The 20,530-nt window shown below is 36.1% G+C and overlaps 2 protein-coding genes across 18 annotated transcripts in view; both read left to right on the top strand.

Annotated features, from left to right (window-relative positions):
* The first annotated feature begins 244 nt into the window (after positions 1-244).
* LOC145997069 (uncharacterized) lies at positions 245-4,790 on the top strand. Its single transcript, XM_083133687.1, has 4 exons — positions 245-339; positions 2,145-2,545; positions 3,740-4,000; positions 4,522-4,790. The coding sequence occupies exons 1-4, from the start codon at positions 270-272 to the stop codon at positions 4,675-4,677; spliced, it is 888 nt and encodes a 295-aa protein (XP_082989813.1). The 5' UTR covers positions 245-269; the 3' UTR covers positions 4,678-4,790.
* A 6,081-nt stretch (positions 4,791-10,871) lies between these two features.
* Positions 10,872-20,530, top strand: part of LOC145997443 (uncharacterized) — a 151,835-nt gene continuing 142,176 nt past the window's right edge. For 16 of the 17 annotated variants that reach the window (XR_014442897.1, XM_083134492.1, XM_083134491.1 and 13 more), the window contains exons 1-2: positions 10,872-11,041; positions 13,922-14,442. Coding sequence is in view for 16 of the 17 variants with exons in the window: in XM_083134492.1 (XP_082990618.1) it covers positions 13,939-14,442 (504 nt within the window). In the remaining variant the exon portion in view is untranslated. Of the gene's footprint in view, positions 11,046-13,921; positions 14,443-20,530 lie in introns of all 17 variants that reach the window. The other variant, XM_083134486.1, reaches the window with a different exon arrangement.

Consider the following 20,530-nt stretch of genomic DNA (forward strand, 5'->3'; position numbering starts at 1 on the left):
AGGCAATCATGCAAAATGAAGCATTAATTCATCACTGTTTATATCAAACTGAAGATCAGCATATGTTGTATTTATCTTCATTGGTAAAGAACAGCTGTTAGGAACAAATGAGTAGTTCTCACATGGGATCTTGCTTCAACAATGTTAACCTTGAATCGTGAGAATGTAATCAAATGGTATCTTAAGATTACATGTAAGTTATATATTCAGCTGATATTGCAAGTAATCTGTTTACAAGAAAAATAATTCTGCATGTGAAGACAGCAAAAATGAAGATCTATGTACTGTCCTTAGTTCTGGTGAACTGCTGTATGATTTCAGCCCATCATCAAAGTGAAGGTAAGTACACTTTTCCTGAACCATTTATCATTTGATTACTCTCTTTTACATGTACTCTGCTTTTGTAATGTAAATGTCTAAATACACTTGTTTCCTTAACCTGTGATCGGTCACAAGTGAGAGCCACACTCACTTTCAATTTTAATGAAGTGCCATTTTAACAGTATTTAAAGTATTGGCCCGTGGTACTTTCTAGCTGACTTTTACAGTGCCACAAGTGACCTAATCACATTCTAATGAGATGACGTAAACAGTAGTATGGGAGAGGCCATTCCTGTGGAAGGAGTGCTGTCAGAGTGAGCGCAGAGCTCACCCTTGACTGATTACATTTTTTATTTAGATTTGTGCATTATTTAGTCAATAAGTCAATGCTGTTTCTAGTTAGTTTTCATGTTAAATATGAAAAGTGTATGAGTGATTGTATTATGTTTGTGGAGAACAGATGGAACTGCCACAGGGTTGTTCTGGGTAGCTTGGAGGAATGTGTGATTTTTGTTAGCGATGAGAGCTGTTTGTATTACAAAAATGTAATAAAGAAGAAGAGGAATAATAAGCAAATTACTAGAAGTACAAAAATAATTAAACAAAAATAAAATGCTTGAAGAGTGAGCACCACGCTCACCCATGGCCGACGATGTGACTCAAGCGATCCTGGGTTAAAGCTAAACCTACTGCAATCATCTGGCTTCTTGCATTCCAGTTCTTCATGGAGCATTTGTCATTTATTATCGGATGTATAGAATATCAGTATTGGCATCGGAAAATTTTATATCTACACCTATGCACAATGAGCTAATTTAGCCCAGTTAGTACATCTGACTGCCACAAGGGGAGACCCAGGGTGAGTGAGCTAAGGTCGGAATTTTTCCAACCATTAACTGCCTTTTAAAAAGGTGGGGCTCTAGAGTTCACTTAGCCCCTAATAATTGGGTATGTGGGGTAAAACTGACTGGAGCATGGTACACTCCTGTACACATTTAGTGGCACATTTTGTTGGACAGTTGAAGTAATTGCCACTTTATCTGAACAGGAGTGTACAATCCCATAGAGTAACCAACTCTCCCGTATTGGAGCAATTTTTTCTTTTTTATCCTTCCAGCTCCCATATTGACATTCTATTTCTCCCGTATTTTTTATTAACAACCAAGATAGCGAAATTTCAACTCATTCAGAGGTTGCAGAGCCATACAAACCTACAAGTCGACTGCAAGATCTTGCACGTTTGACCTTTGGTGGGTGGAAGTGACGTAATATCAGTAGTTGACTGATGCTTGGTTCTGCAGCAGCAGTGGACAAATACATTTAGGTTAGGACTAAGAAACATGCAAATTTGTAAATTTTTATTCTCTCTTTTGAACTGTATATTATGTAAAATGTAAATTAATTATTTTCTTTAATATTATCCATTCCATAAACATTTGCTGGGGTGATACTACACCACTAAAGATGAGCAAAATTTGTCACGATTAGATCTCCCGTAAATTCAATGCCGAAAGTTGGAAATCTCCCTTATATTCATTTTCGAAAGTTGGAAATCGCCCTTATATTCATGGCCGAAAGTTGGTCAGCCTACAATCACATCACCTCTAAAAATAATGTCTTGGGTTCAGTTCTCAGTGGCAACCTCGAAATTTCATTGCAACAACAGCTGTGGGACTGTATGGTGCTCAAGGTACTGAACATGCATCAACCAATGAATAATGTGAGCTCTCAAAGGTCTGCTGCTCCATGAAGTTTTGTTTATGTCATATTTCTCTTCACCTGGTACTATTAATTGTTATTCTTTAAAAACATTAATGTTTCAGATCTACTTGGAACTGTTGATGGCCTAAAGAACAGGGTTTCGAAGACAGTCCATGCCGTACTTTCAGAATATTGTCCTGCCTCATCGAGAGAAAATCTCGATAAAATTGTCCTCAGGCTGCAAGATAAGATTGAAACGGAGCAAAATGCAGCATTTGAACTTCTCAGTCAATTAGAAAGCACAGGGAATGAACCAATTATAGAGGCAAAACTTGATGGTTCTCTCAAGGTGATCACATGTTACATGGAGGAACTAGTCGATGTACTGGAAGCAGCAGAAAACGTTACAATTGGCTTCGATCTTGCGTTGTTCTTCCAACGCTTGTATGAAGCATTTCAAGAACAGATTGACATGGAGACATTTATTGGTAATATTGGTAGCATACCAGAACGACTTGCAAACGTACGTATATATACACGTATTAGTGTAAAAATATCCAGCTGAACCTTGTATTAAATTGTTACTCAACCTTTTGATAACACAGCAAGAGCTAGTGCACATGAATTTGCTTTTTGTGTAATGTTTTTACAAAAGATTCATTTCAAATAATATTTTCAACTGAACACTATAAAAGCAGGAATTCCTTCATTCTTTTTTATTTAATTTTATTTATTTCTTTATTGGTATTAGCATTGCTTTTCTACCAGTTTTAGCTAATTCCAGTAATGGGTATGAGTGATGACATGATAAAAATGATCAAAGGACACTCCCAAGGAACACCCATGCACACACCAGGTTTCGAACCCTGGAAGAATTCTTTCAATCTTAAGATCTTGAATATCCAACATTTCAAAAATTCACAGATTTTTGTTTTCTTTTTCAAGACAAGGTTCTAGTTACAGGAAAGTCTCGATAATTCAATGTTCTGTATAAACCGAAAAAAATAAATAAACAAAACTAAAAAAAAAAATGAACCTTTGCTGCGTAGGAGGTGGCAGCACCTACTGACAATCTGTTATTCAGACAATGGGGTGACATTGCTGCTTGCTGCTTCAATGTCGTGAAGTAGAAGACACTGACCATTTCTTCAAAGTATAAGTTCAATATTGTTTAACTCTTTTTTTTTTTCAAACATCATTGTTAATACTGAGCAATGTAAGTACAACATTCATATCATAGCAATGCTGTGTATCCCATTTTTCACATACTGTAGTTTTCAGATATTGTACTTTTCTTTTGCGTCTTTTTTATTCTGTGTACTCCCAAGTTTTTTGTAATTTGAGTAGTCTCGGTCCTGTCTATATTGAGTTATCGGGACACTACTGTACATAATTTGGTCCTTACATGCTGATTTTTAAGCAGTGGCTACAGTCTAGTACAGGCCCGTAGCCAGAATGGGGGGAGGGGGCTCATTCTGTAACATCAGCTGCCATCTAAAGGCGAAAAAGTGGGGACTAGAAGCCCTAAAGATGAATTTCTCAGTAAAATTAATTAACACTATACACTATTTAAATCACATATTTGTAGGATTTTGGGTGGGGCTTCAGCACCCCCCCCCCCCTCCCAAGCCCTCCACCTGACTACGTGCCTGATCTAGTATGCACAAAAGCTTGAACTTTAGACATGATTTCCAGAATATTTTTCGAAATTTTACAGGCATTCGAACCCTATCTACAAACTCTGGATTACCAGGCAATTGCAGATGCTATTAATAATATCCTAGCAGGACTTCAGAACCAGACCAGTCATCGTTACGAGCGAGATGTTGACGGAAAACCTGAAAGGACAAGATTCTTACTGAAAGTTGCTAGTGGAGTTCTTAGTGGTACTCCTTCACTTGGAGATGTGCTCCAGCCAACAATCCAAGCAGCAGCTCAGTTTGTGAAACAGCATGAACCTGACACATCATCGCCTGAGGTATAATGTTTTTTTTTTTCATATTTGTTATCATAAGAGTTAGGGTAATTCAAGCTAAAAAAAATCATCACCAGAAATTTTGCTTTATTTGTGAATTAAATAAAATTGTTGGTTGTTTGAATGTTCTTGAGGATTTATTTTCAGGTGGCCCTACTTTTGATTTTAAAAAATGTTTAAAAAATTGTTAGCGGAAAATTGTACTCAAATAATAACCTGCAATGTACCTGTCTCTCAGTTGCAAGGACATATTTAGGGAAGTCTAGGAGGTGCAGACTCAACAATGGGTAAAACATTCAGAAATGTTGTTCACTATAACATCCTGTAAAAGCTGTGAAAGTCTTAACATCCTATGTTAAAAAAAAAAGCTATTTTTCAGCATTTTTATATTGCCAAAACCAGTGGTTTTTTTTTGGTTTTTTTGTTGCTTGCATAATTTTTCTGCCACTTTTAGCTAATTTGAACAATGAGGATTCAAACTTCCTACAAATTGTATTTATGACAATTTTATATTTTTTTCCTAGGAGACATTTAACTGGACTTTTGCGGAGATACACGCTAAGACAAAAGCTTTTATTGAGGAAGTGAAGCTGCATAACCTACATCTAGAATCAGTGGAAAAACTGGAAGAAGTTTTAATGAATCTTGCTATTTACTGCCAAGCTGCAGAAGGAAACTGAGACTACAGTTAACATATTAAATATTTTCATTTGTAGAAAAGGCTTATAACTATTAATGATCAGTGGAAAATGTCATTTTAATTATATCATTGTTTCCATTAATTTACATATCTAGTGGGCTAGTATAATATATATTCAAATGTTTGTAATATGTTGTATGAATACAAATAAACAAATAGAACTGATCTAGTTCCTTTTTTTCATGAAAGATATTCTGAAAGTCCATGATGAAATATGCGTAAAAACGTAGCGCATATGAAACTACAGGATTATTGATCTACAGGGTGAGCCAAAAGTCCCATTACCCCGTAGGTATGTGAGTGTGCTGTGGTAGTGGTTCATAGTGATACTTAGTTGGGAGTTGCAAGCCGAAGGACTTATCCATCACCTCCCCAGTCAACACACTAACGTTGCCACAACGTTGTATGAATGTTGTATTTATGATGAATGTTGTATGTAGGGGAACAACGTTGTGATAACGTTGCCACAACGTTGTATTTATGATGAATGTTGTATGTAGGGGAACAACGTTGTGATAATGTTGCATCAACGTTGCAAAAAACATTCCACTGAATACGCTTTAGTTTGGATGATCACCACCATGAGCGCCACAAGCGTCAGATCGGAGTGTTTTGTTTAATCTGAATTTGTGCGTGCACTGACCACCAAACCTTATATTTCCTACAGCGTACACTAGATGGCAGTGCGACTCAAATGCCAAACAAACATAACTTTTAGTAACACAAATAAGGAATCTTTCGATTGTAATTAGTGAAAAAAATGTGTTTTATTATCCTTCGAAAGATGTGTGAATATTGAAGTTGTAAGGAAGATCAGAAAATGAAATGTGTTGAATACAAGTGAAACTCCCATGATAAATATTTTTATTCCAGACTATATAATCAGGAGCTAAGTACTGCAAAGAGAAACTGATTACCAGGTGAAGTTAGAGATTGGTTAATTTATCACAATCTCCAGACTAACAATTGCCTATTTTGGTGGAGCAGGAAAAGTTTTTATAATATGTAAAGAGAAACTGTGACGTTACAAACATGAGGTTTTCCTGTTACGCATATATATTATATACAAAAATGGCTTACCATGTGAAATAACTATATTTTAAATATGCATTGTTATATTTATAAATTACACAGGCAGCAAGGTAATGTTGCAAAAAAGTTGTGGCAACGTTAACCCCTGACATACCTAACATTGCTACATAATGTTCAGTATATGTTGTGGCAACGTTGTCAACCAACGTTGCAGCAACGTTGAAAAAAATGACCCTTAAACGTTGACACAACGTTGTATCAACATACATTCAACGTTGTAACAACGTTAGGTATGTTAGGGGCTAACGTTGCCACAACGTTGTGGCAACATTACCTTGTTGACTGGGTCTGGTTTCAGCAAGATGGAGGACCAGCCCATTATTCGATTGCCGTGCGAGGATACCTTAACGAAGTGTTTCGTAACAGATGGATTGGATGTGGTTCTCCGCAGTTACCAGCACCTCTGGACTGGCCTCCTCAAAGTCCCGATCTTTCATCACTTTCATTGTGTGATAATGCATTGTGGGGTTATATCAAACAGCAAGTTGTCGGCACGCGTTACCATATAACTAACAAACTGAAAGAAGTCGTTCTGCATGTATGTGCCACAATCACTCTCACAATGCCGCGTAGAATTTCACACCATACCTGGAGGCGCATAATTCTCTGTTATGAAGTTATGAAAATGATGGTGTCCACAGCACACAGACATTCTAGACTAAATTGTTGTCTGTAACCTCAGCTAACATGTCTCGTCTCTTATCATACTCGATTTACTTCAGATCCACAACCTTCCCTCGTCGCAAAAAACATAGGGGGTTAGCGGACTTTTGGCTCACCCTGTATGATTATGATATACCGGATTCGATTTCCATTTTAATACAACATCAAACCAGTACAAAACTAAAGAACTGATTAGACCATTTGCTCACTCACTCACTCACTCACTCTCTAGCCTTCTTAAACCCGAAGGTTCATGGCTGCAGCAACACAGGCCTTCCATCTGTCCCTATCTTGAGCAAGATCTATATACTCTTTTCCATCCCTACCGATTTCCCTTAGGTCCATCTCAACGTTGTCCCTCCATCTTCGTCTTGGCCTTCCTACAGGTCTCTTACCATCAGGTTTCCCAACAAGAATCCTGTAAACTCCTCTTTCCTCTCCCATTCGTGCCACATGGCCTGCCCACCTAAGTCTTCTTGATTTAATTATTCTAATAATATCTGGACATGAATACAAATTATGTAGTTCTAAATTATGTAACCTTCTCCACTCACCTGTCTCCTCATCCCTTTAAGGTCCAAATATTTTCCTAAGAATCTTATTTTCAAATACTCTCAATTTATGTTCCTCTTTTAATGTAAGGGACCAAGTTTCACACCCGTATAATACTACAGGCAAAATTACTGTTTTGTATATTTTAACTTTTAGTTTCTTAGATATTAAACGAGAAGACAAAAGTTTATGAAGAGAGAAGTAACATGCATTTCCTGAATTAAGCCTACTTTTTATTTCCTCTTTAATATAATTTTCATTTGTTAATATTACTCCTAAGTATTTGAATTTGGAAACTGGTTCAAACGAGTTGCTATCAATAATTAGATTTTGATTATTACCTAACACTTGGTTTCGGCCTGTAAGCATATATTTAGTTTTCTCTTTGTTAACTTCCAAACCTATCTCTTTAGCAGTTTTGAAAAATATTTTAGCATTATTCTTAATCGTATTTATATCATCCCCCAGTAAGTCTACATCATCTGCATATGCTAACAACTGAGTCACACCATTTAATTTTAGTCCTTCTTTAGTTTCTTTTACCTTCCGAACAGCATATTCTAAGGCAAAATTAAAGAGCAATGGAGATAATGCATCTCCTTGTTTTAACCCATCATGAATTATAAATTTGTCAGACATATTATTACCCACACGAATTTTACTTTCTGTTTCACTGGTGCATATTTTTATCATACTAACAAGCTTCTTAGGTATTCCAAACTCTACTAATATATTATATAATTTATCTCTTTTGACCGAATCATATGCTTTTTTGAAATCAATGAATAGCTGATGGACATTTTGATTATATTCCCACTTTTTTTCAAGTGTCTGTCTGATGTGAAAAATTTGATCTGTAGTTGATCTGTTACGTTTAAATCCACATTGATAATCACCTATAATTTCATTAGCATATGGGGTTAGTCTTGTTAAAAGAATGTTAGACAATATTTTGTATGTTGTTGAGAGTAGAGAAATTCCACGGTAATTATTGCAGTTCATTTTATCACCTTTTTTAAACACAGGAACAATTATGGATTCTTTCCACTGTTGAGGGATTTCTTCTTTATTCCATATTAAACAAATTAATTTATGAATTTGACATATTAATGAATTTCCACCATATTTAATTAACTCAGCTGGTATTAAATCAATGCCAGGTGTTTTGTTATTCTTAAGCCTTTTAATAGCATCTTTAACTTCAGTCAAGTTAGGTTCTGGAACTAAAGGTTCTGCTGTGTGGACTTCATTTACTTCTGATTTATCTCCTACATGGACATTTAAAAGGTCATTAAAGTAGTTCTTCCATCTATTTAGAATATCGCTTGGGTCAGCTAGAAAATCACCGTCTTTATCTTTTATCAAGTTTACTTTAGGTTGCCACCCCTTTCTAAATTCATTTACACCTTTATATAAATCTCTGATATTTTTATTTTTGCTGTTTGTTTCAATTTCGTTAATTTTGCTTTTCAAGTAATCTCTTTTTTTACTTCTAAACGTGCGGTTAACTTCTCGCTTTATTGTATTATAATTGCTTAGATTTGTATCATCCGAGTTATTTAACCACCTAAGTCTAGCCTGATTTCTTATTTCTATTAGATTATGACATTCATTATCAAACCATGGCTTACTTTTTCTTGGTTTATGGTATCCTATAGTTTCTTTAGCTGCTGATTCTATTGCATTACGTATGTGCTCCCAATTCTTATTTACGTCTGTTTCATTTATATTTTCATCATCATTTAAATCCTGCAAAACCTCAAATCTATTTGACAGTTTAATTTGGTAATCTTTCTTAATTCTTTCATCAGTAAACTTTCCTGTATCAAATTTTAGAGCTTTTAGATTTTGTTGCTTATGATTTATCACTGAGAGTCTTTCTCTTAATTTAGCAATTACTAAATAATGGTCACTGGCACAGTCAGCACCTCTATGTGTACGAACGTCAATTATACTAGTATGCCTTCTCTTATCAATGAGAATATGGTCTATCTGATTATGAGTTTTACCATCTGGAGAAGACCAGGTATATTTATGGATATCTTTATGTTTAAAAGTGGTACTTTTCACAATTAAATTCTTTGAGGTTGCAAAAGTAATCAATCTTATACCATTATCATTACTTAATTCATGAAGACTTTCTTTACCAATCGTGGGTTTAAATGTCTCTTCTTTGCCAATCTGTGCATTACAATCACCTAACAGAATTTTCATATCATACTGAGAAAATTTATCAAAGACCTGTTCTAACTCTGTATAAAAATCATCTTTAGTATTATCATCTTTATCTTCCGTTGGTGCATGTATGTTTATTAAAATAATTTTACACCACCTACCCTGTAAAACTGCATATGATATCCTATCATTAATAAATTCTATTGTTTTAAGAGCCGAGATAATTCTATTATTTATGAAAAAGCCTGTTCCAAAATTATGATTTTCAGTACCACCATAGAAAAAAGTATAATTTTTAGTTTTACAATTCCCTTCTCCTGGCCACCTAACTTCCTGGACAGCTACTACATCTAATTTATACTTCACTATCTCATTAACTGTACACTGAAATGCCCCAGGCCGGTAAAGGCTCAGAACATTCCAGGTGCCTAATTTAATATCCTTATTCCTAATGAAGATCTTATCCTTAGTCCAGGGACCTCCCAAAGTAGTCCCCACCCGGAGATCCGAACGGGGGACTATTTTACCTCCGGAATATTTTACCTTGGGAACATCCATGGCCTTATATTTCTGTTTCTTGACATGTCTTTTTACAGTGCAGAGTTGTCAGCTCTACGCCTAACCCCCGATATGAATGGAGGAACTACTACACAAGACAAACACAAACATATTAGACAGCACAATTACTACACAAGACGAACACAAACACATTAGACAGCATAACTACTACACAAGACACACACAAAGACATCACAACTACTACACAAGACACACACAAACACATCACAACTATAACACAATATAAACACACACACACCACAACTACTACACAATATAAAAAAACAAACAAACACACACACACACACACACACACACATACACACACACACACATATACACACACTCGTGGAAGTGATCGATTTGCAATACCGGGACGGCGCCACTCGTGGAAATGAGCAATTTGCAATGTCGAAACGAAGCAGAACATAACACCCTAAACTTTTTACTTTAGTTGTATTTTTTTCTTGATTTTTATCATAGAAAGTTGAATTAACAATAAGACACAAGAATAAGTGCATTTAGCTCTGTCTAAACATTTATGTGATCCATAATTTAATAAATAATAATACTGTAATAATAAAAATTATTATTATTAATTAATTTTATAATTAACCTAATCAAATTTTCATGGAAAAGAGGGGAGGGGTTAAACTGACCTGTTTGAGATGTCCCGTTTCTGGGTCACCCTAAACATGACTGACTTCTATACATCTGTGAGTTGGATGTTTTGCTTCACTTTTCATGAAATTACCTAGTTTCAGTGCAATTATTGCCCAAATTCACATAAAGCATCTTTGGATAGCTGACAGAGAAACCAGAAAAAGGTACTATTATCCTATGAGAGAAACAACTACGAATCATATATTTCGGACCATTTGCGCTAACCTTTTTTTATTATTATTATTTGGCAGTCTGGAAAAGGATATTATTGAGTAAGTATTTTAGGTTGGCCGAAATTTTTTTTTGAATACCTCTTTTGGGGTCACGGTGTTTCTGCACCCCCTCCCCCAGCAAGACGCCTTTGGATATGATGATAACACTCACCTGGAACTACAATTTCCCACATCAATCCAACTCCAGCATATGCGTTTTCGTGAAGGATAACTTGGTGTCTTGTTCGACCAATCACAATACAAGGGTCAAGTACAGCGCTTCATGAAGTGACAACAAGATTTGGTGATGTGGTACCTGAACGAGACATTACTTAGTGAAAATATTTATTTTGTGCAATAAGGACAAGTGTTTTAGTGGTGATAAACTAAAATTAATGCCGTCATTCTAATTTCGCTAGGAAAGTGCAAGTAGGTGTGCTATTAAAAGTTGTAATTCAATAATATTGCGTGTTTCTAATGATGTTACGCTTCCTGTAAAGTTGCAAGAAATGGCGAATGGAAAACTATTAAAATCTCAGTATGACCGAATTGGGAGGTTGTATCAGTAATTCAAGTAGTCAGTACACAGGAACATTTTGTATCTCGTACTACTGAAGAAAGTATGATGAGTACGGTTTGGGTTTATAATTTCAAAGTAGCGAGACACGTAACCTCAGGATAGCATTACGAGATCGCCGTGTCATTTACCTTTGCTGCTAAATTAGTGAACGAGTTTCGTGTAGAATAATTTGTCTTAACGCATGTAAGCTTATTGCGATGATTATATATCATTGAAATTGCATGTTCAAAGTGACATAAGCGGTACAGATTTTTTTTTATTTTTTAACCTTCACTGGTGAGTGGAAAATTCACCTCGCCCCACAGTTGAGAAAAAAATATCGTAACTAGATACCAGTGGAAATGAAAGATTTTTATTATTCATTCGGATTCAGTTTCATTGTAACCGGGCCTAAATCAAAATTAATAGCTTTAAGGTAGTAAAAATGTGATAATTCGTTTAAATCGCGGATATTGTGGCCGATCGTATCCCCTCGAACATTCCAACTTTTTTCTTTCCAATCTGCACATTTTGATGTTTTAAGGTGCCTGAAAGTGATTTTAACATGCAAAGAACACAAATAAGCGATATATTTATCCTCGAAATGCGCCACTTATTTGAAGATATTTTCGTCATACACGCAAGAAATCAACTGCGGATATCGAAGGATAACGCGTAAATTACCATAACCACGAAAATAAATTTGTACATTTTTAAATTAGAAGTTTTGTATCCCCGAAACGTCAGCAATTTCTTTATATTCTTCTTTTTCACATTGGTACTTACGTATTCTGCATTCCTTAGGATCCTTGAAGGTGCCATTTCGTTGTTTTTTTCACGCAAATAATCTCAATTTTCGACATATCGAGTAATTCTTGTTTGTACGTTTTCGCTTGCGTTACATGCAATATGGCGGAGAAATCTTGACTAGCGTTGTCCATGATCAGTGGTTATAGAGTGTTGCAACCTACTTCAGCGAAAAATATCTACTTTCGTGTTACTGATTTTGTATTTATTCCAGGTTCGAAAATCCCACGAACCATGCACGGATAGCCCCACAAACCATTCATAAATAGCCCCACGAACCATTCATAATTAGCTCCACGAACCATGCTTGGCAAGGTTAGGTTAGGTTCGGTTAGTTTAGGCAAACATAGTTAAAATTGTCATCTTCAAAATTGTCATGTTATTGGAAAACAACTGTGTGGTTGGAAACACTGACCGGGTGTTACATCATCGAACGCACACAACATTTGATTCACGTAGTAGAAGGACATAGAGGCAACAGCTTTTGTGCATTGGAGAGACATTAATCTTCAAAAATACATGAATTACCGGCGAAAGAAATTAAGCGATGGGAAAAACACTTCCACGAACATTTCAGACACAATTTATGTAATTATTAATGTTGGTTTGTTATGAGGCGGATGGATTGTTATGAAATGTATTTAAATAATATGTTGGTTGGTTGATTTGGTGTTTTAAGTTAACTTTATGCACAGTAAAGCTAATCGGGGCTGGACCTAGAGTTTAAAGTGGGATCCGAACTACTATGTGCCTCCACCGGTTATTGAACCTTTATTACAAGGCAAAGATGCAACCAGTGCACCATTGGAGAGGCTCTTTAATTAATATGCTATATTAAAGAAACTTTGAATATATACACAATTTAGTGTTACGCCTGATGGTTCCATATATATTTTCCTATTTTACGTTGTTCCATGTTGTATATGTGCAAAATATTATTTTGCACATGAAAGTGATACATGTCATGTACAAAGAGAATTATATTCATCATGGATTTTCTGTCTTTCAAAAATACTGTTTGGGTGCTTGTTTTCTATTATTAGCTAATGTGAAATTGAACGTGTTGAAAAAATATTTCATATAGTTTATTCCAACACAAATGCTTTAGCACAGACTTCTATCCTCCGCCTTTTGCGTGACTTACATCTTTGATGATGATGGTAATAATAATGTTATTATATGGCATGTTTATTCTGGTACTTGCTCCCCTCCCCCCCAGACATAAATTCCTGGTTGCGCCTCTGATCCAGGAAGAGTAAATAGAATCAAACTGTTGGACAAATATTTTAGAATAGAATATGTTAACATAAATATGATATATGTTTGATTTCAGTCAATTAAAACTATATAAATTGAATGTTGCGATACATTACTATCAGGGAAAAATGTATTTCATTTTCAAAATATATATTTTGCAACATAACTTGAAATAACCCAATAAAACCCATCCGAGTTGGTTGGTTGGTGCAAAATATTGCATAATTGAGTTGTGCATCACTTTATATAGACAGACTGTTCAAATGTCATAGTTTAACATAACACAGGGCATCTTGCGACATATCTCTGTGTACATAAAATTAATATTAAAATTTTATTTTTTATGAACTTTCAGCAATATTGAAAAATTTGAACAATGACGGACATATTTTTCGATTGACTGAAGTTAACCATTTTTCATTTTAATATTGACCTTATTAGCTCTGCAGAATGAAAAAAATAAACTGCTCCTTTTCATAACTGTCAGCAACATCTGTTGAATCAAATTATGCAATATAGAATGTAAATGTTTTAATTCAGAAATGTCTTTGGGGGGGGGGGGGGGGGGACAGTCTTTGCTTGAGAAAATTTCTGGTAATTCAAGGGGGACTCCACTTTGCTTATGTAGTTGTCCTCAATTTGGAAAGAAGCATCATCTCATCCTCAACTTTTTGTTTCCTTTGCAGGAAAACCGAAACCAAAGATGGAACCACTAGAGCAACAGTTCTGCCTCAGATGGAATAACCATCCCACAAACTTGTCCGACGTACTAAGCAGTTTGCTTCAGCGGGAAGCATTGGTGGACGTTACTCTGGCCTGTGATGGACAGACTTTCAAAGCTCATCAGACTATACTCTCTGCATGTAGTCCGTATTTTGAGAGCATTTTCCTACAAAACACCCATCCTCATCCAATAATCTTCCTCAAGGACATCAAGGGTACAGAGATGAAAGCTTTACTACAATTTATGTATAAAGGTGAAGTGAATGTTAGTCAGAACCTTCTAACCATGTTCCTGAAAACTGCCGAGGCCTTAAAAATACGTGGATTGACTGATAGTGTGAAAAAGCCAGATGACTGTGCACCAAATTCGGTTTCACCTCCTGTTCCTGTGGAACGTAGTGATAGTCCGCCTGAAAAGAGGAAGCGCAGAACTTCTGAAAACTGTGATATGGGGATCCCAGATCGGTATCAGGCAGACTCGCAGGTGAGTTTTGATTTCTTACATTTTGAAGAATGCTAATGTTATTCCATAGTACAGTTTAATGCAGATTTTACATTTTACTGCATTATACAGTGTGATCACAAAGTGGGCATACCCCTTTTATTTTTGATGCAATGATGGTTATGGTTGAATGCTTGATATAGATTTGAGAGTCTGGAACATTTGTATGGAAACTGTCAATTTCGTAGCACACCTGAATTCTGCACCATGTTCTGGCACACTTCACATTGCAAGTGTGTCATTACCTGAATAAGATCTTTCTTGGGTGGTGGATTGCAAGAGATCCTGAATGGCCTCCCAAGTGGTCCCAGAGTTGGTTCATCAATGGCAGTATCTACTCAGACTCAACTCTTACAACTGAGTCAGATCATAGGTGGTGAAACTTCTCTGTGTCATGTTGGATGAAAAGTTGAGAAGTAGCATATTTATCTGCTGTAGGGGCTGAAACAAGTAAATATTGCGTCGTGAGAAAGCGTGTATAAACTCCTTCATGAGTGTTTCATCTAATTATCATTCATTCTCTTCGTTGCGATTAACATACGAACTATTCAAAAGTCTAGTGTAACCTTGCCGTGTTAAACATGCAAATATTACACTATTATATTTGATTTGACTTTATAGGAATGCAAGAAAAATGTAATGAAATACATGATAGTTATAAGAGAAGTGCATTTTCTTCCCCCTTTACGTGACTGATCAGCATTGCAGTCTTTAGTCAACTCTAAAGATATCATTTCATAAAGATTTATGCAGGCTCCCCATGGCAGAGTGGTTAGGACATTGCACTACGATGCCAGGAGTCCTAGGTTCGAATCCCAGCCTGGGGATGGATGTTTGTGAGTGTCCATTAATCACTCATCCCCATCTTCGCAAATTAGCCAATAGTGGCACAAAATGAAGTAAAATAAATCAAATCAGTCAATCAGAAAGATTTATTTACCAATCAACTTGGGTCCTTATGCCGGATTACTTCCAACAGATATAAAGCGACTACAAACAAAGCCCCTTCGGCCAGAAACTTTCGAGATTACATACCTTTCCCTCCATCCCTGCAGCTTGGTCCATGGTGAAGCCTGCTCCACCTGTCCCCTCACATAGAGCACGATGCACACGTACTTCTGCAGCGTTGCCATTCTTAGGAACAGAGTTGAGGAAAAGTAACGTAGGGAAAATAAGTAGGGTTAGTTGAGTAGCAAGTGTATCATACACTGTAGTAGCATCCCAACAGTTACACAATTGTTGTGCCGAGTGGATACGGCCAGTGACAGTCGGAAATAACCAGTATGACACAACGCAAGAGTGTGTTGACGCAGCTGTGAAGATGCCTTCTCTCACATGACCCCAGACTATCTGCCAGAGCATGACCCAGAATTCGGCTGTGCTACATAAATGACTGTTTCCATACCAGTGTGCTAGACTTAAACCATCAGGTATGTGTCAATGTCAAGTATTCAACCATACAATAAAGGGGTTATGCCCATTTTGTGATCACTGTATACATTCAATCTTTAAGGCCCCAGCTTAGCAAAATGTAAAATTTTCGAGTGTTTTAAGTTTTTTCAGCTTGGTCCCCTCAAAAATGCTAAATCAAGTTTCCATTGTATGTGTGTTGTGTTTTGAATAAGCATTTTCAACTTGGGTACCCTTAGATTGGTCTGGGGTGTTGCGACATTTGAGGAGTTGGTGGAAATTGTGTATGATCCATTGACATTTTTTTGTTTTAGTATATCAATTTCCCGCATACTTTAAACACTATTTCGACATGTTTTCTACAAGAAAGGGGTTCTTTTTGCCAGTGTCTAGGGAAGAGGCAGAAAAATATCTTCAACAACTAGGGCATTTCTACACACTTAAGGGGAAGAGTGCCAATTTTGCACCAGTTGTGCATTTATTTTAATATCGTCCGAATGGGAAATGCTACTGAAGAAAAATGCCGGTGTTGAAGAGAGAGTGAAAGCATTTTTTGAAGTTGTTTATTGAGCTAGATACGATGTTTAAAAAATATGATCAATAAGAATTTTCAGAAACCCATGTATTCCTTATGGGGAATCAACCTCAACTTCAAGTTATGGCTAATCAAATGGAAGTTTTGACTTTTCCGCCTGTCAATTACTACTTAAGTCTGTCCTTTTTCTGTTGATATATTTTTATACACCATCAGAAGTTTGATATTTCGAAGAGAACAAATCAAATAATACTTCCATAAGCTCAGTGCATTTCTCCTTGCCTCCTACGGCCATCCTGGCAGTGTTGGCAAACCTGCTGCTCATAAATTTCACCGTAAATGGAGGAGAAACTTTCAAGGAACTAGATTTACAAAACTGTATAATGTGCCTCCTAGGGTAATTTTAGGTGTCAAATGAGTGGAGGCTGCTGTTATTGCCGTTAGCTTTAAAGTTATGGCAATTTGTTCTTAGTTTTTCACCGTTTAGATCCGGTGGCATCACCCATCTCAATAATACACCGATGGTCATATGAAATCAGAAATAAAGGATTCTCGGATAACAATATTACGTCCTCTTCACGTCAGCGAAAGTGCTATAGATAAAAGTAGCTGGGGAGATAAGAGGGGGTGGGGAGAGGAAGCAAATATAACAATATCACGTGCAAAATGTATACTTATGGCAAAAATTGGTCTATGTAAATTGGAGTCGGTGATGGCATCATAGTGGGGCAGGGAGGCGTGCACTCCAGTTCACAGCCAAATGAGTGCACAAAAGAGCCAGACCTGGCTCAAAAAGAGCTAAGTTGGCAACAGTGCTCTAGCCACTGCAGAGAGGACGGCCACGTGGAAATTCTTCCCTCATGCCCTTAAACAAGATTGGAAGACATTCGTACAAGAACAGACATGTTTTTTCAACAGAGACTGAACTTAAACCAATTTACATTGTAATATCAGCTTTATTAGTTTTACAGAATGAAAAAATAAACTGATCTTTCCATTGTTGTCAACAATATTTGTGACAGCAATTTAGGAATATAGAAAGTAAATGTTTTTATTGACAAAAACAAATCTGAATTTCCAAACATGATGTTAATGCACTTACAAGTTTTGAAAATTTACACATGACATATTTTATTTGGTTGCTTAACAATGGTTAAAGCATATTAACATATGAATCATAGAGAGTGTTGCCGCCGAATTCATACATCAAAACCACAAGCATTGAAATTATACAGTAATAATTTGATGTGAGCTATAGGGTTCTAATCAAGGGTGTTCTGCTTCTATTATCCCACTCGTAATTTTTTATGAATGCACCGTATTATATTGAGTGGTGTACAATATTAATACTAGAGCTGTGCCGATACCGTTACTTGTATAATTCCAGTATAAGATAACAAAGGTTAATTACAGTCATACTAACTCGTCACATCACCAGGCACGTATTTAGAAATATATAATTTGGGGAGCCAGTCCGAGCCAAGTGTCTCAGAAATATAATAATAAAATTGTTTCTATTTAATACGTTAATATAATTATTTGTAGATTCGTAATAATATGTAAATTAACTAATTAGTACTTAATTTCTCCAATGCGTATGGAGTATTGTTGTATGTAACCAGAGACTAAGAAACGGAGGAGAGACAAAGTTAATACCTATTTTGTTCTTTCTTTCTTGACTAAAAATATTGTTATTACATAAATAGTAAAAAGACGTTATAAAATCAGAGATAAAACAGCAAATATTCATCATCTAGCTTACGTGTAGTCAAGACCGCTAAAATTTGTGTAAAAAACAACTGTCCTGGCAAGGAAATTAATGTCCAAGAAGTACAAAATTGAATATTTATTGAATAACAAAAAATGATGGTACGTCCATTTGATGAAAAGTAAAGTTCCTGATAAATATTATATGTACATTATTGTAAGTAGTGCTGTACATAAATCTTTAGAGGGGCCTCTCTGATGATGTCTCCGTTGCCTTGTAATCAATAGATCGCGGGTTCCATACTCAGCGGAGGGACATACTGGTTCGGGTCCCACTTTAAAATGTAGGTCCAGTCCAGACTAGCTTATCTTTTTTAGTACTATCATTCGAAGCAGTATGTTCCCAATCTGATCTCGGCGGAAATTATTGATTCATTTGCTTTATTTTACTTGGCTTCTTGTGCTACTTTTGGCTAATTTGCGAAGATGGAGATGAGTGACGATATGATGAAATTGATGAATGGACACTCCTAAACATCCATGCCCAGGCCGGGATTCAAACCCTGGAGTCTTAGCATGATGTGCTAACCACTCTGCCACGGGGGCTGGCTTTCGGCGGAAATAAATAGAAATCATTGGCCGATACCGGCAGTCATGCGAAAGACAGAAGTGAAGAAGATAAGTATAAATTGGTGATTCCCCTTTGTGCTTGAACGTAGATAAAACAAAGCTAATTTCACAGTGACCCTCATCACTCTTTTCCAAGAACTCCATAACTACCTGAGCCAGCATTAGTGCGACGGGGGTTAGAAACATCCACCTATCTTACGACCACGATCTTCAAGCAAGAATTGGCAATGAATGGTTTATTTCCTACAGCATTAACTAAGCAGTTACATGCCTTCATGGTCATGTTTGGGTTCAGCTTTCACTTAGCCATGCCTTTGATCTTGCCATCTGCTTCCCAGGAGGGTGGGGTTTTATCCAATGTTTCTAGGAAAATCTATGGAACTTCCTGTGCTGGTCTCCCAATCTGTCACATGGAAGGGTGAACGAACTTTTAAAAAGGACAAATGTTCAGACGAGCTGTTGCCTTTGCCTGCTCTTCTAGCCACTGAAAATCTTTGGTATTGGATTGTATCGGTAAAAGAAAACCGATACCATCGGTATCGGCTCTGCCCTAATTAATACCATATTATAGTGAGAGTATATTGAATGTAGTAAAGTTCATTACCAGAATCATTATGATTAAGCTTGAAGTTCTGGAGATTCTACCCTGAAAAACCACTTGAATTTTATCTTGGTCTTTGGGTAGCCATCCTGTACTTAATGGTCACTTGTTAAAACAATTGATAAATGTGCAAGTGACAAAGAAAATTGAAATGATTAAAGAAATGTTCACTCCCTATTTTCATTATTTGCGGTGCCTATTTTATTGGTTTTCGGTAGGGATGGCCAAATCTGGATATTGGATAATTTTCTATTGGGATTTCAAATATATGGATATTGTGATATTCAAATTATCTAGATAGTTTTGTAGTTTATCCATTTTCTGGATTCTCTGCATATTCTTTAAATCTTTACTGCTTCATTTTTTTTTACCTAAAAGAAGGTAAACATTTCAGTACATGGACAAATTTTCCAATTGTATCGAAAAATTTAAATATGGAAAGAATTTTAGCGTTCATTTTAAAATATAACATTCTCAGTTTAATGCCCTTGTGCTGAAGGAACATATGTTCTCCAATGCTTGCCCTAACAACCTTCTTGCTGCTCCTCTCACACCACTTTCTCTCTCAGCATGTCAGAGTGGCAGGACAAATCCACGTGTTTTTGGGTTTGGTTGGCATGCCTGGGGGAACAATCATAGGATTTTACATCAAAGCATGCAAATGAGAAACTTTATGTTGGTTTATCACTTTTGCTTGCTTATTTTTCAATGTGGGTCATTCTATAGTGATATACCTGAACCTTTATTTGGTAATTATTTCCTTAGTTTTGGAAACTATTCTTCCCAGAATAACTTGCTGAACTTGACAAAGTAAATAGTGATCAGGATGAGGACAAAACTAAAAATTATTCAGGAGTCAAGCACTTATCTAGAAATATGTTTCTGGGGGGTCCGAACCAAGTGTCTCAGGAATAATAATAATAATGTTTAAATTAAAGTAATTATATTAAATCAAATTTATTCTAATTACAATGCATAAATTAATATAATATTATTATTACACGAATAGGTAAGACAACTGTATAAGAATAGAGATGTAACAGCACATATTCATTACGTAGCTTACTTGTAGTTAAGATTGGAATAATTTACATAAAAGCAAGTGCCCTGGCAATGAAATTAATGTCAAATAGATGAATAATATTTATCGAATAACGAAGATGATGTTACATGTAGTTGGAGAAAAA

Source organism: Lepisma saccharinum, chromosome 13 (genome assembly GCF_977018435.1).
Source record: "Lepisma saccharinum chromosome 13, izLepSacc3.1, whole genome shotgun sequence".
Classification (NCBI taxonomy): domain Eukaryota; kingdom Metazoa; phylum Arthropoda; class Insecta; order Zygentoma; family Lepismatidae; genus Lepisma; species Lepisma saccharinum.

What these genes read in the sequence shown, in the direction of transcription:
- LOC145997069 (XM_083133687.1), top strand. Translation starts at nt 270, where the DNA reads ATGAAGATCTATGTACTGTCCTTAGTTCTGGTGAACTGCTGTATGATT. An exon ending in TACCAGAACGACTTGCAAAC is followed by an intron (nt 2,546 to 3,739) that starts GTACGTATATAT and finishes GAAATTTTACAG; the next exon opens with GCATTCGAACCCTATCTACA. An exon ending in CTGACACATCATCGCCTGAG is followed by an intron (nt 4,001 to 4,521) that starts GTATAATGTTTT and finishes TTTTTTTCCTAG; the next exon opens with GAGACATTTAACTGGACTTT.